Source organism: Peromyscus eremicus, chromosome 16_21 (assembly GCF_949786415.1).
Source record: "Peromyscus eremicus chromosome 16_21, PerEre_H2_v1, whole genome shotgun sequence".
Classification (NCBI taxonomy): domain Eukaryota; kingdom Metazoa; phylum Chordata; class Mammalia; order Rodentia; family Cricetidae; genus Peromyscus; species Peromyscus eremicus.
In genome coordinates, this window is record NC_081432.1 from 56,790,027 (window position 1) to 56,810,312 (window position 20,286).

Below are 20,286 nucleotides of genomic sequence, written 5' to 3' on the forward strand. Positions count from 1 at the left end.
CTGAAAACAACCCAGGGCTGTGTGATCCTCTAGCTGGACCAATTTTCCTTCCTTAGCTATTCGAGCCAGAAAGCACATTTTAGTAGAAAAAGCAAGTGTTAGAGTCTCATGGTTACCCAAACTAGACTCTCTGGAGGACTCAGGATGGCAAGGATGGTCCCAGGGAGCCCAGGGCAGCAGGACACATGAGCACATACCACTACCATAGGCCATGTCAGGCACTTCATATGCCTCTGCACAGATTATTGTTTAGAAAGCAGGAATTGGAACTTAAGAGGAGTGGATGGCTTTTCCAGCCTATAGGAGGAGAAGACAGTTGAAGTCCACTCATGATAGGACCCTAGCTTTGCCTGTTCAAATCAAGACCTGGTACCCAACAGCCCAGTTCTGTGCAGTACTCTCCAGCAGAGTGGGCGGGGCCAAGCTGTGGGAGCAGTACCTTACAAAGATGTGTCCAGAAAGTTCCAGATGGCTACTCAAAAGAGTTGAGAAAGTTGTGACTCCCTAAAGGCACCTTCACACATGGGAGGTACTGGTCACAAGGCCCCGAACCTATAGTTGTACCCAGTCAGTCTGTGGGAAGGAAGGGCAAAATTCTGTCCTCACAAAGACTTGAGACACTCTGCGTTAGAAGGGAAATGTACCTTCATATTTTACACACCTCAGCCAGCAGCGATTTTGGAACCCCACCAGAAGATAAGAAGCACGAAGACTTGACCCGGAAGAGCTGCTCAAAGGCCACCCTTTGGGACTGGCTCCTCTTGGTTTGTCTGAACCCCTCAAATACATCTTAGGACTTAGCTAGGTGGCTAGCCTCTCCCCAGCCCCCAGGGAGGATAAAAACAGGATTGCAGGGTAGACCCTTCCTTCTGCCTGGGCACCGGGCCAAGCCGACAGCAGGGGAAACTGCCAGGAACCACCCTATACATCAACTGAGGACTGAGTGACTTCAGTTCCTGTGCGCTTACATTCCTCTGCAACCACCTCACTGCAGAGGAAGCAGCAACTGGGCTTTTGAAATTCCAGTCACCATCCATCAGGTCTCTAGTTCTCCAAGAGCGTTTGTGAACGAACTCTCGGCTACACGTTCCCTCCCCATCCCCACTTCTACACATTTTAATCTTCTCCTCAGCTGGTGTTCCTTATGGACTTCAAGGAGGGGAACACCCAAAGCAGCTGATAATTGCTGATAATTTCCCGAAAGTGCAGCCTAGAAAGGGGAGGAAGACCAGCCATGGAAAACGTTTGTTGAAAAGGAGAGAGGGAACAGGTCGAGATGGAGCACACCTTTAATCCCAGCAGAGGCAGAGGTAGGCAGATCTCTAAGTTTGAGGCCAGCCTGGTCTACAGAGTGAGTTCCAGCACAGCCAGGGAGGGCTGTTACACAGAGAAATACTATCTTGAAAAAACTAAAAATAAAAAAAGAAAGAAAAGGAGAAAGAGGAGGAAGAGGCGGAAGAGGCAGTAGGGCTTGGAGATACATTAAGCAGGAGAAGACTGGCTCCCCGAGAGGAGCCCTGTTTCCCATGTGTCCCCTAAGCTCTCTCGGGCGAGAGCAGACTTTGGAGTCAGGCTAGCGAAGTTCAAATTCTGAGTCCCGAAACACAAGGACCTTAGGCAACCATATTTGACTTCCTGTACCTGTGTTTCCTTAGTGAAATGTGGGTAGTCATAGAACCTTTGATCGTCCTGGTGTGGAGTGTGGTGATACATCTTAGGAATTTTGTTGGAGTTGAGAGACAGCAAACGAACTACAAAATCACAGCAGACACCCAGCGCTGAGGATACACTTAGCCTTGTGTGACCTTCAGAGATGTGTGCAGCTCACAGGAAAGGACACATCCCTGTGTGTAGGGCCCATCTGGGGAAACTTCAATGAAACGAAGCTTGTTCACTAAGCCTCAGAGGGAGCTTGCTTTGTGGGTTATCCCAGGAGTCTTCCTGCAGGCAAGAAGCAATGAGAAAGAGAAAAGCCATGTTAGGTCAAGGCCAAGGGAAGGCTTGGTTACTGGTACTGAGTGGAAACTGATCCCATCAGCGAAATAGACCATTCACCACAGGTAGGTGCTGGAAAGGAGGGCCTTGAGAAGAACCAGATAGCTGACAGTGAGAAGTATCCCGAAGCAGTGTGGCATCTGATTCTAGACAGTGCTTGCGTGCAACCAGAGCTTTCTATTCTATATGTATAGTAACCATTTGACCTTTGCATTTGACTGTATTTATCCCCATGCTCCTGATTAGGAGAGAGCCATAGAGATTCAATAACTTGTTTGAGGTCACACCGCTATCTGATGGTGGAGCTGAGATCGGAACTTAGCATCAGTAGAGTCCCCATTTCTCTGTGTGTGTATGTGGCAGGGGTAGGGTGAGGTGGGGTGGGGGTGGGGGGAGGTACACTAGTGTGTGCAGATGTGTGGACCTGTGTGTGTAGCGGCCAGACCTTCCTCCGTTTGGTATCCTGCTCAGTCACCCTCTGTCTTACACCCTGGAGACAGAGGCTCTTGCTGAACTTCTCGATGAAAAACTAGACTGGGGTCCAGCAAACCCTAGCTCTCCTCCTCTCTCTGATCCCCACTCTGCTGGGGTTATATGTGCGTGAGGTCATGCCCGACTTTTTACCTGGGTTCCGGGCATTTGAACTCAGGTACCCACACTTGCACAGCGAGTGCTTTTATCCATTGCTCTGGTTTGTTTCCCAAAGCCACTTGTGGAGGGAAGGATTTATTTCATCTCACAGCTTACCGTGGTCCATCATCCAGGGAAGCCAAGGCAGGAACTTAAAGCAGAAACTGAGGCGGGGAGGTATGCTGCTTCCTGTCTCGCTCCCTATGGCTTGCTCACTCAGCTGCTGTCCTTATACAGCACAGGCTGACTGCCTAGGGATGAACCTGCCCATAGTGGACTGGGACTTCCTATACCAATCCTCAATCCTCATGCCCCCAGGCCTCAGTTGATAAAGGAAAGTCCTCAACTGAGGTTCCCTCTCTTGAGTGTGTCAGGTTGATAACCAAGAGCAGCCATCACCCCTGTTGAGCTATCTCCCTTGTCCAAGTCTTTGCTTTTAACCACTGTACATCATAATAACTAAAATTTGCCTAGAACTCACCCTATGCCATTTTTGTAGTTCACTTGAGCCTTGTAATGGTCCTATGATATTGACACTGTCCTTAGTCCCATTTCACAGAAAAGGAAAGTAAGGTCCACTGAGTATCAGCAACTTCCCTATAGCTGAAAAGCTAGAAAGAGGCATAGGTATATATGCAGATGTCTGACCACAGACACCATCTAGAATCTAGGAGAAAAAGACCCAGAAGAGGGGACTATCATGTCTAAGCAGGCAGTGGTTAAGCAGCCTTAACAGCAGTAGAAACACTGAGGCCATCCTCAGTGAATGCTGGGAAAAGGCAGGGAGATTGACTCATGCTACAGACTACTGTCCCAACGTAGGGTTCAAATCTCAGGTATAGAGAACATACATTGGAGGAGAGCTGTGTCTGTTTTTAGACAGGGCTTGCAGAACAGAGATACCAAGAGGCTCAGAAAGCAGGGAGTTCTTCCACTGCTAGATTGAGGGACTGGTTTATACAAACACACTTCTGTGGTGTTTTTCCCAGATCGGCATCTGTGTTCAGGTGTGATGCTGAGTGGCCTGGGAGTGGGAAGCCAACGTAAGAGAGTTCCTCAGTATCCACTGATGTGTTTCGAATTGTTCTTCCAGATTCTCCATGACCATGGACTGGCAGAGGAAGAGCCTCTGAGGCAGAGACGAGCAGGTATGTGCACTTCTTGCTTGGAGTCTCTTTTAGAAATCCAACCAAATGGCATTTGCTGTAACTCTACAATTGATCCTCCTCCCCTGTCTCTCATACAAGGTATGGGCCTTATGTTGCCAGACAAACACTCCATCTCCATCTCTTTTGTTATTTGTTTGTTTGTTTGTTTGTTTGTTTGTTAAATGCAAGCATGCATGCGCGTGCACATGTATATGTAGGTTAGAGGTGGCATTCATCAGAAGCCATCCTCCTTGTTTGCTGAGATAGGGTTTCTTACTGGTTGGGAACCATTCCGCCCCCAAGCAGACTAGGCTGGCTGGCAGGCCAGCGAGAGCCCCAGAGATCTGCCTGTTCTTCCCTCCAGAGCACTAGGACTGTGAATGTGTGATACCACCATGTCTGGGTTTGTAAATGTGGGTTCTGGGGAATGGAACTTAGGTCCTAACGCTTACACTGAAGGGACCACTTTACCAAATGAGTAATTTCTCCAACCATTTTAGTTAAAGTTCTATTGCTGTGAAGAGACACCATGGCCATGGCAACTCTTATAAAGGAAAACAGTTAATTGGGGCTGGCTTACAGTTCAGAGATTTAGTTCATTGTCATCATGGTGGGGAAGCATGGTGGCATGCAGGCAGATGTGGTGCTGGATAATATCTGAAAGTTCTATGTCCAGATAGATCCACAGACAGCAGGCAGAGAGAGACACTGGGCCTGGCTTGAGCTTCTGAAACCTCAAAGCCCACCCCCAGTGACACACTTCCTCCAACAAGGCCACACCTCCTAATAGTGCCACTCCCTATGGGCCTGTTGGGGGTCATTTTCAATCAAACCACCACGCCATTATTTATTTATTTATAGATAGGTTCTTGCTTAATTGCCCATGTTGGCCTTGAACTTGGGATCTTCCTGCCTCAGCCTTCTAAGTGGCTGGGATTACAGGCCTCCAAACCAGGCTATGGGGCAACTTTTTCAAACACAGTGTTCTCCATGGTTCAGTCTCCCAGTAACTCAAGGGAAGAGTGCTTTTTTGTTTGCTATGGGTAACTATAAAGAACTCCCATTTTCAGCTTTATCGAGTGATGTTAAGTGGCCACGGAGACACCTTGCAACCCCTTTCTTCCCATCACCACTGCTCCTCGACACCCCCTAACCTCCTGTCACTCTCCTCGGTTGCTCTCCAGTGCCACCAAAACTCCCGAGCCAGCAGCTTTCCCTCCCCTCCTCCCACACCTCCATTCTCGCTTTATTTTAGACGCGCCTGCCCTCTGCTGCCCTGCCCTTGCCTGGTTTTCTTTTTCTCTCTTCCCTCTCCCTCTCCTCTTCATTCTCTTCCAGTTTATCCTTTACTTTATTGTCCCAATGGACTCCAATGTCCCTTCTGCTCCCTTCCCTGAAGCCAGCCTGGAGCTGCTGAACTCATAATCAAGTGCAATGCCTCCGTCATCCCGTCAACCCTGTGAACTCCCCTTTACCCTGTGACAGGCACTGGGCCAGAGATGTGTCCATTTGTACTGTGGAAGGTTTCCATAGTTCAAAATGGAGCCATGTGTGGATGAGTCCCAACTCTGGTTTCTACCAAGTTCTTCCAGGGAGCAGCTGGTCTCCCTGCTCTTCTGAGCCTGTCTGTCTGTCACTCCTGTGAGCATCCTAAAGGGGTAGTTCTGGGACAGGAAATACTCTCACATCTAAGGATTTGAACATTCCAAAATTTTTCCAGGCTTGTTTTCACTAAAAACAATCGTGACAATGATAAGTCATTTTCCATTTATTATGTGTGATGCCCGGTGCTCTCGGGCCGCTAGAGTCAATGGGAAGTGTTAAAGAATCAGCCTGTCCTCTGTGGATGATGGATTTGCCTTGGTACTTTCACAAAACTGCCAATGTGAGAAATAGCCATAGAAAGTTCCAGTGCTGGGCCCGACGGGATTGTAAACTGCAGTGAGAGTGGGAGTCTCCAGCTAAGTGACGGAAGCAGGCGATGGAGGCGTTACAAACGGCCACACCCAGAGGATGCCCAAGTTTGACCTGCTGTGCTCATCACGTGAGGAGTTCAGACGGGAGTTGGGTTGTTAGAACAGCGCACCTGTTCTAGGAAATGTAGGCCTCCATTTCTGAGGCCATGATAGCAGGAGGTGTGAAGGTTCTAGAAGAAATAAACTTAGCAATGGAATTTCCATCTGAATCGCTGGACCACATCTTTACAACTTGGGATAGAAATCATCTTTTAAAATATAGTCTGTGAAAATTTCATATATATATATATATATGTATATGTATATGTATACATATATACATACATATATGTATATGTATACATATATACATATATACACACAATATATTTTTATCATAACTCAATCCATTATTAATGGCTGAATCAATATTTATATTTATTCTCCGGACATAATAAATGTCTGCATATGTGACAAGTCAGATGCCCGAGCTCACTGTCCTCCTGAGGTGTATATTTGTGTGTGTGCAAATGTATGTGTGCATATATACACACATCACACACATGTATCCATCATGTACTTTATACATATATCAGAGTTATTATATTTCAAAGACCTTAAGATGATTGGAGGACTTTTAAGGCCTGGAGCTAAGGAGAGAGCTCAGTTGGTAACGTGTTGCCACACAAGCATGTGGACCTGAGTTTGATCTTCTGCATCCATATCAAAAGCCAGGTGGAGTGGGGCCCAAGTTTGTAAGCCCAACACTGGGGAGGCAGAGACAGGAGGACCCAATGCGGTCATTGGCCTGACAGGCTAGCCAGGTAAATCCCAGGTCCCAGTGAGAGACACTGTCTCCAAAAACCAAGTGAACAGAATCCCAAGGAATGATAACCAAGGCTGACCTCTGGCTTCCACATGTACAAACAAACATACCATACATACACACACATACATCCATTAACACACACACACACACACACACACACACACACACACACACACACACGCATACAAAAGCTTCCCTTAGAAGAAACCTGATATATCCCCAGCACTGAGAGGTCATTCACTTGGTACCAGTCCCAGAGATTGACCTGATGGCAGGAATATGATGCCATGACACACCAGCTGGCATTTTAGGAAAACTCCTTCCCTGCTGTTGGTGAGGAGCCTGCACAGAACCCAAGACCAGAAGCAAGAATATGTGTGGAGTTCCTTGAGAGAGTGAAGTGTGGCTGTGGGAGAGAAGGAGGAGTTAAGATGGGTGAAAACTTCCCAGGATTGTGTCACTATCATATCGGGAAGTAGGGTCCAGGACAGCTGGAGGCTGGCACCAAGAATGATGGATGAAAACCACTGAAAGTGACAATGATCCAGGTGGTTGAATTAATTGGATAAAGAAATCAGTGTGCTGAGAAGCCAGCTAGGAGGCTGAGCAGTTCCCACATGGGCCCTGACCATGAGTAAGAGAGGAACAAAGTAGAGGGCGTGCTTGCCCAAGGCCGTTTAAGTAACAGAAGGAAAGAGATAAAGAGATACAGATGCTGGTGTGACGTAGAGAAGAGGTGTGCAATGTCCAGAAGACAAGAAAGCACAGACCTAAGAGACTATGTGCTGGGAAAGCTGGAGAGAGAGGCCTGGGCTGGAAAGGATTTTAGAGATTTGAAGATAAACCCCAAATGTGGTCTTGTCTGGCTACTGTGTCAAAACACCCAACATGGGTAATTTAAGAAGGGAAGGAATAAGACGCGCACAAGAGCAATCCAACGTCACTCAGTATTCCGGCAGTCAGCACTAATTGTACTCAGTGGGTTTTGGAGAGTCAGAGAGACAGAGACAGAGACAGAGACAGACAGAGAGACACAGAGAGAGACAGAGAGAAAGAGAGAACCTGAAGGGGGTATGGTGGAAGGTCTCTAGGAGGAGTGGGTAGAGGGAGGGGAAGCTGGAGGCAGACCGGATCAAGATATTTTGTATACATGTATGAGACTGTCCAAGAATAAATAAAAGGTATTTTGAGAAAGAAAGAGGGAGGCTCTTGGCTTGTAGTTCTAAGTGCTGACCATCATGGAGGGTCAGGACTGGAGGCAAGCCTTGAGGCAGCTGGTCACATCGCATCTCCAGTCAGGAGCCAGCTTGCCTTGTCATTATTCAGCCCGGAACCCCAGCTCAGGGGATGGAGTGCCCCACACTCCAGGTGGGCCCTTCCCTTTCAGCAGATCTCTGCAAATGCCCTCAAGGGCACACCCGGAGCTGAGTCTCCTAGAGGGTTTCTAAATCAAAATCAAGTCGATAATCAAAATTAACCATCCACAGGGAATTTTCATGGGGGTCTTCAAGGGAACATTCTTACTGTTCACAAATAGTAGAAATGCCGACTGTCAAGTTCTCGACTTGGAGTTTCTGAGCTAATGTGGAGAGAGTGCCTTGAGCTCTGACACTGGAGAATGCCTACCACCTTGTCCTCGGCTTCAGGAGTGACTGGTGGGAAGCAGAAGAGCAGGGAGGGAGGAATCTGCATGCATAGAGCTGCAGGACATGCTAATGTCCTCACACCTCCCGTTGGCCAGAGCAAAGCCCTTACTGGAGTGAGCAGGTCTCTGGCTGCCTATGAGGAAATCCTGACTTCTTACAAATATGACAGGTGGTGTGCATGGGCCCTTTTGTGATCCGGGTTCCACATACACTGTGCAAATCTGAGTCTGTGGTACAGAACCTGGAGATTCATAGCTGTACTTCCGGGACCGTGTGGTGTGTGGTCTGAGTGAATAGACTAGTGATGGGGTGACAGAAGGAGCTGGGTTCTCCCTGGCTGACGTGTGGGGTTGATCTAGGGCTTGGTTCAGTTTTAGACTTAACATTGAGTGTCCAGAGTGTCAAGAAAAAGTTTTCCTTTTGGTTTTCTTGTTTTTGTTTTGGTTTATTTTTTATTTTATTTTATTATTTTTGATTTTTCAAGACAAGGTTTCTCTGTGTAACAGCCCTGGCCGTTTTGGAACTGACTTTGTAGACCAGGCTGGCCTCAAACTCACTGAGATCCACCTGGCTCTGCCTCCCAAGTGCTGGGATTAAAGGTGTGCACCACCACTGCCTGGCTTTTTTTTTTTAATCTGATTTTTGTTGTACTATTTGAAGGTGAGATATGATCAATTAAGGTCAATTTTGTTTTACTACTAATACACATCATTATATGCGTGTGTGTGTGTGTGTGTGTGTGTGTGTGTGTGTGTGTGTGTGTGTACATGGAGGCCAGAGAACAACCTTGGGTGTTGTTCCTCAGAGGCTGTACCCCTTTTTTCCTGAGAGGGGAACTCTCACTGGCCTGGATCTCACCAAGCAGGCTAGGCTGGCTAGGGGGCAAGCTCTGGGCTCCGCCTGGCTCCACCTCCCTCATGCTGGGGTAGCAGGTGAGTTACCATGCTCAGCTCTTGTGTGCAGTTTCTGGGACAGACTCAGACCCTCACACTTGGAACATAAGCACTTTCCCAGCCTGGCTCTCTCCGCAGCCTGCATAGTGTGTGTGTTTTAAGGCTCATTACTGTGATTACCGGCTCCGACATGGCTAAGGGTTCTTTCTCACAGAGGATCCAAACTGTTCCACAGCAATCCTGTAGAGAAATACCTTACCTCTAGTTTACAGATCTACGAAGTGTGGCAGCCAGCCGGAGTTTCAGTGACCCCCTCAAGTAAGAAAGTGCTCCACCTCAACTCTCTGGCCTTCACTCCCCACACACTGGTTTTCAGTGTGTGTCTGGTTCTTGCCCTTGCAGTCTCATTTCATGACTCTCTCTCTCTCTCTCTCTCTCTCTCTCTCTCTCTCTCTCTCTCTCTCTCTCTCTCTCTCTCTCTCTGTGTGTGTGTGTGTGTGTGTGTGTGTGTGTGTGTGTGTTTGTAGCTGGAGAATTTTTCTCCAGCTCCCATCGCCAAGTCCCGCCAGTCCCGGAGCCCACTTATAAAATAAACACACAGACTCTTACATTATTTAAACTGCTTGGCCATTAGCTCAGGCCTGTCATTGTCTAGCTCTCACTCTTATATTCAGCCCATTTCTATTAATCCTTACTTTGCCACGTGGCTCGTGGCTTACCGGTACTTTACATCTTCCTTGTCTTGGCAGTGGCTCCAGTCGGTCTCCCTTTCCTTCCTCCTTCCTCAATTCTCCTCTCTCCTTGTCCCGCCTATACTTCCTGCCTGGTCACTGGCCAATCAGTGCTTTATTTATATAGAGCAATATCCACAGCATATGTGTGTGTGTGTGTGTGTGTGTGTGTGTGTGTGTGTACAGGTATGTGAGTGCAGGTATGTGTGAGTGAGTGCAGATGTGTGCGTGAGTGCAGGTGTGTACATGTGTGTTCATCCATGTGTGTGAGTGAGTGCAGGTGTGTACATACCACAGAGTATGTGGAGATCTGAGGACAGGCTCGGGTGTTGTTCCTTCCCGTCCATCTCTTGTTTGAGGTGGGATCTCTTTTGTCCACTGCTGTGCTCACCAGGCTAGCTGGCCTGAAAGCCTTGGGTGATTCTCCTGTTTCTGCCTCCCGTCTCCTGGTGGAGCTCTAGGATTACAGACCTTTGAATTACTATGTGTGGCTTTCTTTCTTTTCATTTCATTTCTCTTTTAAAACATGGGTTCCAGGAATCTAAACTCAGGTCATCGAAAGCTCTTTGACACTCCCCCCCCCCCCCGCCATCTTCCCATCCCCCACCTCACAACCCTTGAGTAGCTTTAAGGAGCGAGGAGGATTGGAGGTCTGTTCTGTCGTCCCAGAGAAAGAACATTACATGGGGCTAGTTCGGACAATTCTAAATTGATTATTTTCTCTGGACGTCACAGTCCATTGTTCCATCCTATGTGACGTTAACCTTCTCCTCCACTCACACGTGCTACAGGAGCCACAGCCTGGAATTCAGGCAGCTTACTCCTGTGTGACAAACCTTCCTTAACCTCGAGTGAGAATGGGTCCTCCAGTGGCATCCCCTGAGCCCAGGGTGGTACAGACAGCACTGCCTAATGGCCCTCTGGGAAATGCCAAGAAGCCAGCAGAAGAGCAGGTGTCTTTAGATGTTTATTGCTTTGAGACCAAGACTGTGTGTGTGTGTGTGTGTGTGTGTGTGTGTGTGTGTGTGTGTGTGTGAAGTCGTCAGCAATGAAGAATCGCTGCCTCCAGCAAGCTCCCTTCTCCTGGATGAGGTCGGCGGGCGTCCTTTTGCAGGCTAGAGATTCATTCATGCGTCTACTTAAGTTCCGCTGCTGAGAATCCTTAGTTCCCATGAGTTGCTAGGCAAAAATGGTATTGTTTGCTTAAACAGCTGTGATTAAGACCCAGCATTGCTTGTGGCCGTTGGTGGCCAATTTTCCAGAAATGTCCCTTTCAGATAAGTGCTTCGAGGCTGGCAGTGACTTGTGGGAAAGGAGAAGGGAAATCCTGGTCAGTTAGTGTCCCCTGGGCTGGCAGATGGGCATCGTCTGACACTAATAACACCAGGAATGTTCTACCCTCCACTCCGGGCAGTGGGAGCCAGAAAAATCCAGACAAACAACACAAAGGGCGAAGGACATGGAGACAAAGAAAATATGGTGAGCTGCCAGGAGGCAGCTAGTTCAGGTGGCAGAGCAGGCTGAGGGTCAGCAAAGATAGACACAGGGAAGGAGGGGAGCTGTGGTCTAACCCTCCTGAGTCCTGTAGCCAAGAGCAAGACAAAGGATGTCACTTTCCCAGGCTCCGAGGTCTTCAGGTTCATGAGGAGACAGAAAGACAGAGTTTGGCATTTTTTTCTTATTGTTTTTAGATTTATTTGTTTTATTTGTACGTGCGTTAAGTGTTTTTCCTTCCTGTACGTATACTTCACATGTGTCCTGGTGCCTGCAGAGATCAGAAGTGAGCATGAGATGCTGTAGTTACAGATGTTGTGAGCAACCGTGGGTGCAGGGATCCAAATCCAGGTTCTCTGCCGGAGCAGCGAATGCTCCTAACCCCTGAGTCATGCCCAGGCCCTAGAGTTTGACATCCCTAACTCAAGGCTTCCATCTGCCTGCGGGAAACAAGAGGCTATCACACTGATACCTGAGCTCCTGGGTGAGTTGCCTTACTTTGCCAGGGTTCTGGAACCTTGATACCATCCTAAGATCCACAAAGAAAAGAATGGCCCAAGCAGGAGTCACCTTATGGCCCTCTAGGGAGCCAAGAGGGCTGCAACTCACTCAGAGCTCCCGTGTTCATTTGCGCTTCCCAGGGCGATGTTCTCCCAATGGCTTGCTGGTGCCTCTTTCACCTCATTCAAGTCTCTGCTCAATGCCTTTAAAAAGGTCTTTTCTGGCCATCCTTCATCACCATCATCATCATCACCATCACCATCATCATCATCACCATCAACATCATCATCACCATCACCATCATCATCATCATCATCATCACCACCATCATCCTATTACCCTGTCCCTCTGCTTCCTTATTCTATTTCATGTAGAACTGTCTGATATTAAGATACAGACTGCCCAGCTGAGGAGGGGAAATATCATGGAGACAGGACTTTGCTTCTTTTATTAATCCAGTGCTGGGACATCTCTCACAGTGCTGAGAAACAGGCACCCAGTGAATGGTAAAACTGAAAGAAAATCAGTAAATCGAGGAACAGATCTGTGTAACGTCAGCAAGGCTGGTGGGCAAAAGCCTTTGTTCTGAGTTTGGATTTCTAAGGTATTTATGGTGCTGACAGACTTGAAGAAATTTTTCAAGACTTTTGCATTTACTATTAATAATTTTGTTTTTGAGCTTGGCTTTAAAAAAATTAAGAATATTAACTTATCACAAGGCCATATTTAACAATAATATGTTTTTTTATAGTGCTTTAGGGCTTTGTGAAATGGTTGCTTTTCTTATCTTCTTCCTTTAGCGTTGTAGCAGGGTGTGATGAAAAGAAAATGGACCTTGGAGTCAGCAAAATGTCTTCTTAAATCTTAGCTCAGATATTACTTTAGGACGTCAACTCTCAGCGGCTCAGTTTTGGCACCTTCGGAGTGGAAGTAAGCATATTGTCCTTACGGCCCTTTACCCGGCCAGACAAGAGCAAATAGAAACTGCTGTCCTGACTGTTACTATTCATCTCCTCCTTCACCTGGTATCCCCAGAAGGGGACCCCTAGAAGCCTGTGCCAGCTCTGAGGCAAAATCTGTAAACAGGGCTGGAGAGATGGCTCAGCAGTTAATAGCTCTTGTTGCTCTTTCAGAGGACATGAGTTCCATTCCCAACACCCACATCATGCAGCTCACAACCACCTGTAACTCTTGCCCTACAGGATCTGACACCCAGTCTCCAAGGGAACTGCCTGTCTATGGTATACTGACATCTAAGTAAATAAGAAAATCTTAAAAACACAAGAGGCTAAGCAAACATAACAAGGGAGTGCCTATTTGCCACCAGGAGCAGCAGCAGATGACTGACCATAAAAGGCAAAACACCCCAAAAGCAAGTCTATTAAAGTCAGTTCTCCAGGGTCACTAGAAATATTTAATCATTTGGTTTAGAATGTCTGATCTCCAGCCACCTGCACATGAAAATCACCATAAGAAGATTTTAATAGAGCAGATATCCAGGCCTAACTCTCTGTATAAGAGTACAGTTCACTTCACCTGGGCACGTAATGCCCTAGATGTGAGTAGCTCTCAGTCAAGGTCAGGAGTGGGTACTACCCAAGGACAAGCCTGTGGCTGCCTAATTGCAATGGTGTGTCTGAGGCATCTTCAGAGAATTTACTGTTTTCAAAAAGAGACATTTCCGGCCAGGCACAGCGGCACAGGCTGAAAATCCTAACACTTAAGAGGAACGTGAATTAGAGGCTAGCCTAAGCTACACAGTAAACTCCAAGCCAGCCTGGGTTTATGGCAAGACCTCTTGAAAAGGGGGGGGAGGTGGAGGAGGAACTGTAGATTCCAGGTCCTCATCAGTGCGTAAGTCACCTGAGTGTGACTCTAAAGCTTCCTGAGGTGTTGGAGAAAGTGACGGATGGGAGAAGAGGACCGTAGCGTGAATCCCAAAGGCTGACTCTCCCTATGTCACAAGGTCCTTCACTTCCTAGGATTTATTTTCAGTTTTGTGAAAATCTAAGCAGATCTGCCTGGGCTTTCACCAGGAGTGCTGACATTCATGGATAGCTGTTGCTTCAGGTACACACTTTGGTTCTTATGTCTGAAAGGGGCACAGGAAGGAGGGCTTTGGGCCGGGGAGGACCCTCAGGTAGGTATCAGTGTCAAGTTGGGACGCAGCCATACAAACAACAAAGTAGATGATAGAAGATTGTTGTTGACCCCACCCATCCAGGGCAGCCACCATCCAGGAAATCCTGTTTGCATTCATGGGAGGACCCTGAGCTAGTGAATTTACCGGAGGGAATAAACATGGTCACGGGACTTTTCAGGGAAAAAGAATGTTCTGGAATGTAAATGTAAATACTGTGCAGCTGCCCTATTGGAAATGTTCTTAGTGGGCAGGATGGTGTGTCTGGAGTTAGAATTACACAAATTAACACTAACCATTCCTCCAGGATGCTTGTTTCCATCACAGAACATTTGAGAATTAAAAAAAAAAACAAAAAAAAAAAAACAAGAAACTTGAGGCAATGTCTGTATGTCATGATAGACAAGACTCCATATTAGACTTCACAAGTAACTTTTTTTTCACAAGTGACTTTTAAATTTAATTTTAGTTTAGTTTAGTTTTTGAGGCAAGGTCTCATGAATCCGGATGAACCTCAGACTCACTATGTATTTGAAGCTGGTATTGAACTCACAATCCAACTGCCTCCCCTGCCCAAGAGGCATGATGACAATCTCATGTCACCACATCCAACTGAAAACCTGTCTTGTTCTGCTTGTATAAGGAGGAAATACACCATCAAATGCATTCCTAAAATACCGTCACAATGTTCTTTAAAAAATAACCAGTTCATTGCAGCAAACAGAATAATACCAAAGAGAAATAATTTCCAATAAGGTTATAGCCTGAGATTAATGTACTTTATACCTCCAAAGAAACATGCATTCTAGCTTCCAGCAGTAGACATTTTACCACTGGGGTTTTCTATTCTGAACTTTCCCAGTGTTTCCCAGCAATGGTCCTTGGGATGCTTAAAACAAACCTTAGCATTTCATAGGAAACCAATTGTCTTTAGAAAGAAGACACAGAGTTCTAACTACGTATTAAAATAGAGATCATGTTACCTGATTTCATTTAAATTTTAAAGGAATGGCTTTACAAGTATTCATTATTTTTTTTAACCTATTTAAAAATATTCTCCACACCTCTGTGTGAAAAACAACCTTATCCTTCAAACTTTTTCATGAGGTAGTAACTGAGCCCATACCTTCGGCCTTAATTGGGTATTCCAATAGTATTTTCCAGCCAGGGCTAGAGCAATGATTAGCCCAGTGACAGAGAAGAGAATGTATGACTCGGTGTAGGGGATAGGCTTAGTGAGAAGTGCTTGGGCACATGTTTGTTACATGATGAGCTCCGGGACAGCTAAGTGGGGTCATCAGAAGGGAAGGAACCAGTTCCTGTCACAGGAATTTACAACTGGTGGTCAAAACACGATGTAACATGGAAGTGTGTGTGTGTGTGTGTGTGTGTGTGTGTGTGTGTGTGTGTGTTTGCAGCAGATTTATTTGGAGAGCCCACATTCAACTGCCTGGAGACAATTTTGAAAATCAACCAAGAACTGGGAATCTTTTGCATTTCACTTTTCGAGTGGCCAAACTTCTGTTGACCAAGTTCGGGATATTGGGGATATGAAGCAACTGTGCTTCATATCCCCAGTATCCTGATATAAAGAGTGTGCTGTGTGCCTGTGTACAAGCTAAGACCAAAGGAAGTTAATGGGGGAGTGTTCTAGAAGATTTTCAAGCATGCATGCATGCCTGTTCAGCTCTTAGAGTATATGCAAACAACACAATGTTATAAAGACAGCAAGACATTCCTATGAGTGGAGATCCGAGAGCTTATTGACTGCACAGGTGTGAGAGACTCCCTTCCAGGTCATTACTACTAGTCTTGCCCCAGCCCCATTTTGCTCTTCACACATGGCCTTTGGCCTTGGACATCAAGGTTGAGGGTAATAGCTGGGAGAAACTAGAGTAGATAAATTTTTTTTTTTTCTAAAAGGGCCCATTAGTAATTCTTATGGGCTGGCATGCCCATTATCTCCGTGAATGTGTCCCTGGCTTTCCTTGCTTTGGTGTCCACCAGGATCTCTCTCCCTTCTCTGCAAACGCTCAGTCTTCATGCATTTTCATTTCAGTTGCGGAGGGTGGCCCCATGGAGGAAGAATACACTGTGGATATTGAGATCAGTCTTGAAAACGTCTCCTTCCTGGAGTCTGTCAAAGCTCACTTGAACAGCCTCAGTCTTCCGATTCAAGGAAATAGCACTGACCCAGCCACTGACATCGTGAGCATGGCAGTGACAGCAGGTGAGCTTGGGAGTGGATGACGGCATATCGGGAGAAAGGCCAACTGTTTTCTTTTCAATCAAACTAAACACAGGAGCCAAGTGTAATAATGACTGTGTGATTTTAGCACCCCACACCTCCCAGAATGAACTTGCTAGCAGTAAATTTCCCAGCCAGTCATCACCTTATTTTAAATGATGGCCAGAGGTTTTCCGTGGTGGTTATCATCAAATGACCCCTAAGACACCAGCAGACCCTTCCTGACAAATTACTGGATCCTTTCCCTCTGAACAATGTGTGGGTGCCATGTGGAGAGGCTCAGTATGTCATAAGCAGCAACTTCTTCTTTGAGGGGGAGTGTCATAGGTCAGGAAATAGGAACTAGGCACATACCTGGATCAGAAGCAAGACATTAAGCAAAATTCTCCCAGATCATGACTTTAGGTTTGACAACCGCCTACTAAACTAAGCCATTTCTCCTTTGTCTCAGTGTACCATCCCCAAAGACTTGGGGTCTCATAGATGAGGCTGCCGTTTGTCCTATAAAAGCTCTGTAAATTGGAAAGCACCATGGTAACTTGGTGACTGTTCAATGACTTTCCTTAGAGTAGCATCCTGGGGGCACCTGTCTGCAGAGCATTTTCCAAAGACATCTCGGTGGTCCAACTGTAGAAACTGATTCAAGGGTCTCTGTTTTCAGAGCTTTTTTTTTCTTCCCTTTTTAATGTCTCCAGTGAGATCAGCGTCCCATTTGGGCTGTTCTTTAGACTGGAAATGGAAAGGGCATTTGTTTACATTCTGCATTTGTGATTTATTTCGATGTAACAAATTACTCTTAGCACTATAGAACAACTGACATGTGCTATCTTAAAGTTTCTGGGGGTCTGGAATCTTGGAGTAGTAGCAGCGGTGGTTGGTTCTAGCTTAAGAAGCTCTGATCTGAAGGCCCTCACTGGGCTGGAAAATTCACTTTCAAGTTTACCAGGTAGTTTTTGGAAGACCTCTGTCCCCAGGTAGCTATCGTTTAGAGACCTTAATCTTTTACCATTGGCTCTCTCCCTGACAGGTCTTTGTGCCATGTAGCCAACTTCCCCAGAGGAAAAGAGAGGGAGGGAAGGAGAAAAGAGATGGGGGAGGGGGGAGGGAGGGAGAGAATATGCTAAATGATCCCATCACTTTTACCATGTTCTGTAAGAGGGCACCAAAAAAGGCTGCGAATTCCTAGGGGCAGAGATGCTCAGAGGTCATTTTGGAAGCTGGCTGCCCCTTATTCTGTATCAACGATTCTTTTTTTTTTTTTTTTTTTTTTTTTGGTTTTTCGAGACAGGGTTTCTCTGTGTAGCTTTGCGCCTTTCCTGGGACTCACTTGGTAGCCCAGGCTGGCCTCGAACTCACAGAGATCCGCCTGGCTCTGTCTCCTGAGTGCTGGGATTAAAGGCGTGCACCACCACCGCCCGGCTGTATCAATGATTCTTAAACTTCCTAATACTATAGGACCCTTTACTACAGCTCCTCATGTTGTAGTAACCCCCAAATGCCAAATTATTTTCATTGCTACTTCATAACTGTAATTTTGCTGCTGTTATGAATCATAATGTAAATATTTTTTGGAGATAGAGATTTGTCGGGGTGGGGGAGGGGGTGTGTCACGACCAACAGGTTGAGAACCACTGCTCTACATCAAGGGATCCACTCATCACTGACACCTAGTGGCCATGCAATATAAAACATGACTATCCAAAAAATGATTCAATGGTCTGTAGCCACTCAACGATCTCTCCACGTCACCTTCAGATGACCTCATCTAATGGTTCTGTGATGTAAATATATATGCCTTCTTGAATCTCATGTGATTCTGTTGAACTTTCCAGAAGATCAATGTGGAACTGAGCTAGGACTTCCTTCAAGTGTAGACATTTGCAATCTACAAATGTAAGGGCGGTGACTGTCTTGTCTCTCCTCTCTCTTTGGTTGATGGCAGTCTGCACACCTGCTGGAAATGACCTCTTGTGCTCCTGTGAGAAAGGCTATGTGTGGCCTCGGGAAAGGTGTCTCCACAGTGTCACTTGTCAAGAGCATGACAGTGCCCTGTCAGGCCGACACTGCAGTTGTCTGAAAGGACTTCCTCCCCAGGGACCTTTCTGCCAGCTCCCAGAAGGTATGCAATTGTTCTTTGAAGATTTGCTGAATGGGTATTCAACTTTACCTCAAGCAAATGTCTCTCTGTATTGTCTGTAGTCAAATACCAAGGAGACATTTACATTTTGCCCTGTGTTTTTCAGCATATATTACCTTAAAAATCAGAGTCAGACTGAACATAGGATTTCAAGAAGACCTCAAGAACACATCCTCTGCCCTCTATAGGTCCTACAAGACTGACTTGGAAAGAGCGGTAGGTTTGGGCTGTTGCTTACCCAAGAAACTGCTTAGGGGGAACAAGCCAAGCCCATTCCCAGTGGGCAGGGTGCTTGCATGTGTATAATCTAGATGTAAGGATTTGAAGTTATGGAAATCCACCTGAAAAGGAGAATTAAGAAGTACTCAAATCAAACAGCATTCAGAGGACAGGGCCATTACCTTGGCCTATAAGTAGAATCTCTTCCCTGAGTAAAAATTATTCAGATAAGATTTGGTGGCATCACTTCACTAAAATCAATTCAGAGGCTCAGGAGCCTGGTCCAGAAGAGGTACGTAGCTCATTCAGGCATTCATTTTAGCATTCTCCTGTCTTGTATAGCTCAGAACATTCTGCCTAGTGGATGGTACTGTCCCCAAAATGGGCAGGGATTTCCCACATAGATAAGGATCCTACTGTCAACTGGGAATCCAACTCAAGGCTAAGCTCAGAGAGTTTCAAACTTCTCTAGCCTGGAGGTCACTAGGCACTCACTCTAGGGACAGTTTATAGTTACTGAGGTAAAAACAGAGAAGTCTCTGCAAGTCTGTCTTAACTGTCTCCCAGATGAAACTGTACAGTGCTTGGTATTAGATTAAGCCGTTTTAAGGTAAATGCTTTGCTTGAACCCGCTCATTTCAAAAACTGCTTCCTCACTGGTGTGGTGAATACTATTACACATGGGCTGAGATAATGACTTCCCATAGCTCCTGGTACAGACAGACCCCTGCCTCAGGACAGGAGAAGTCCCTGCTAATCCCTGTATGCCACACGAAAATGGTGACTTTTCCATGGTGCCTTGATGGAATATTGATTCTACAAAGCCCTGGGACACCTGATTGACATCTCTGGCATATGATGATTCTACTTAGCAGACCAGACACTGAATTCTGTGCTTGTAAGGAAAGGTGGATTACATAATAGCCTTTGAGTGCTACTCACCTAAGTACTAGGCCTACTACACATGTAGACTTCTTGGTGGCCTACCTTTATTCTTGTGGCTATGATAAAGCACTCTGGCACAAAGCAATTTAAGAAAGGGTTTACCTTGCTTAAAATTGCAGGGCACAGTCTGTCATTTGGGGAAATTGTAAAGCAGCTAGTCATATCATAACCACAGTCAAAAGAGGAATGAATGCACCCTGCTGCTGCCTGCTTCTTGCTGCTAGCTTTCACCTAGCTTTCATCGGTCTCACATAGCTCTGGACCTTCTGCCTGTGGAATGGTGCCACCCACAGTGGGCTGGGTCTTCCCCTGTCCAGTAACAATCAAGATAATCCCCCACAGATGTGTCCACAAGCCAACATGACCTAGGTGTTCCTCCAGTAGAGGCTGTCTTCTCAGGTGACTCCAGGTTGTGGCAAGTGGTATTGAAAGCTAACTATGATACCTGGATCAGTCAGGACCTATTATGGGGTTGATATTCAGAAGAACAATATGAACACATCATTAAAAATGAGACCGGCTTCATCAAAGTCACAGGGGTGTTAAGGCGGGGAACAAGTGTGATGGCTGCCAGGAGGGTGTTCCTGACTTCCGACTCTCTGGCTATGGTTAAGTAAGTAGCCCCCTGTGCTGCCCCTGACACTCAGGAACATGTTTCTGCTCCTTACCTCAAAATGCATACAAGTGCTGTGTGCCTGGTAGACATGGGGATTCCTAGAAAGACACCCACGTGTCCTTGGAAGATCTTTCTGAACATTGTCAGGCTTAGTGTCGA

The 20,286-nt window shown here is 46.4% G+C and overlaps 1 protein-coding gene across 1 annotated transcript in view; it reads left to right on the forward strand.

Moving 5' to 3' along the window:
* The window catches only part of Adgrf5 (adhesion G protein-coupled receptor F5), a 97,353-nt gene that overhangs the window by 44,691 nt on the left and 32,376 nt on the right, over positions 1–20,286 (forward strand). The window contains exons 3-6 of the mRNA XM_059282071.1: positions 3,719–3,773; positions 16,022–16,192; positions 18,153–18,329; positions 18,454–18,563. Coding sequence (XP_059138054.1) covers positions 3,719–3,773; positions 16,022–16,192; positions 18,153–18,329; positions 18,454–18,563 — 513 coding nt within the window. The remainder of the gene's footprint in view (positions 1–3,718; positions 3,774–16,021; positions 16,193–18,152; positions 18,330–18,453; positions 18,564–20,286) is intronic.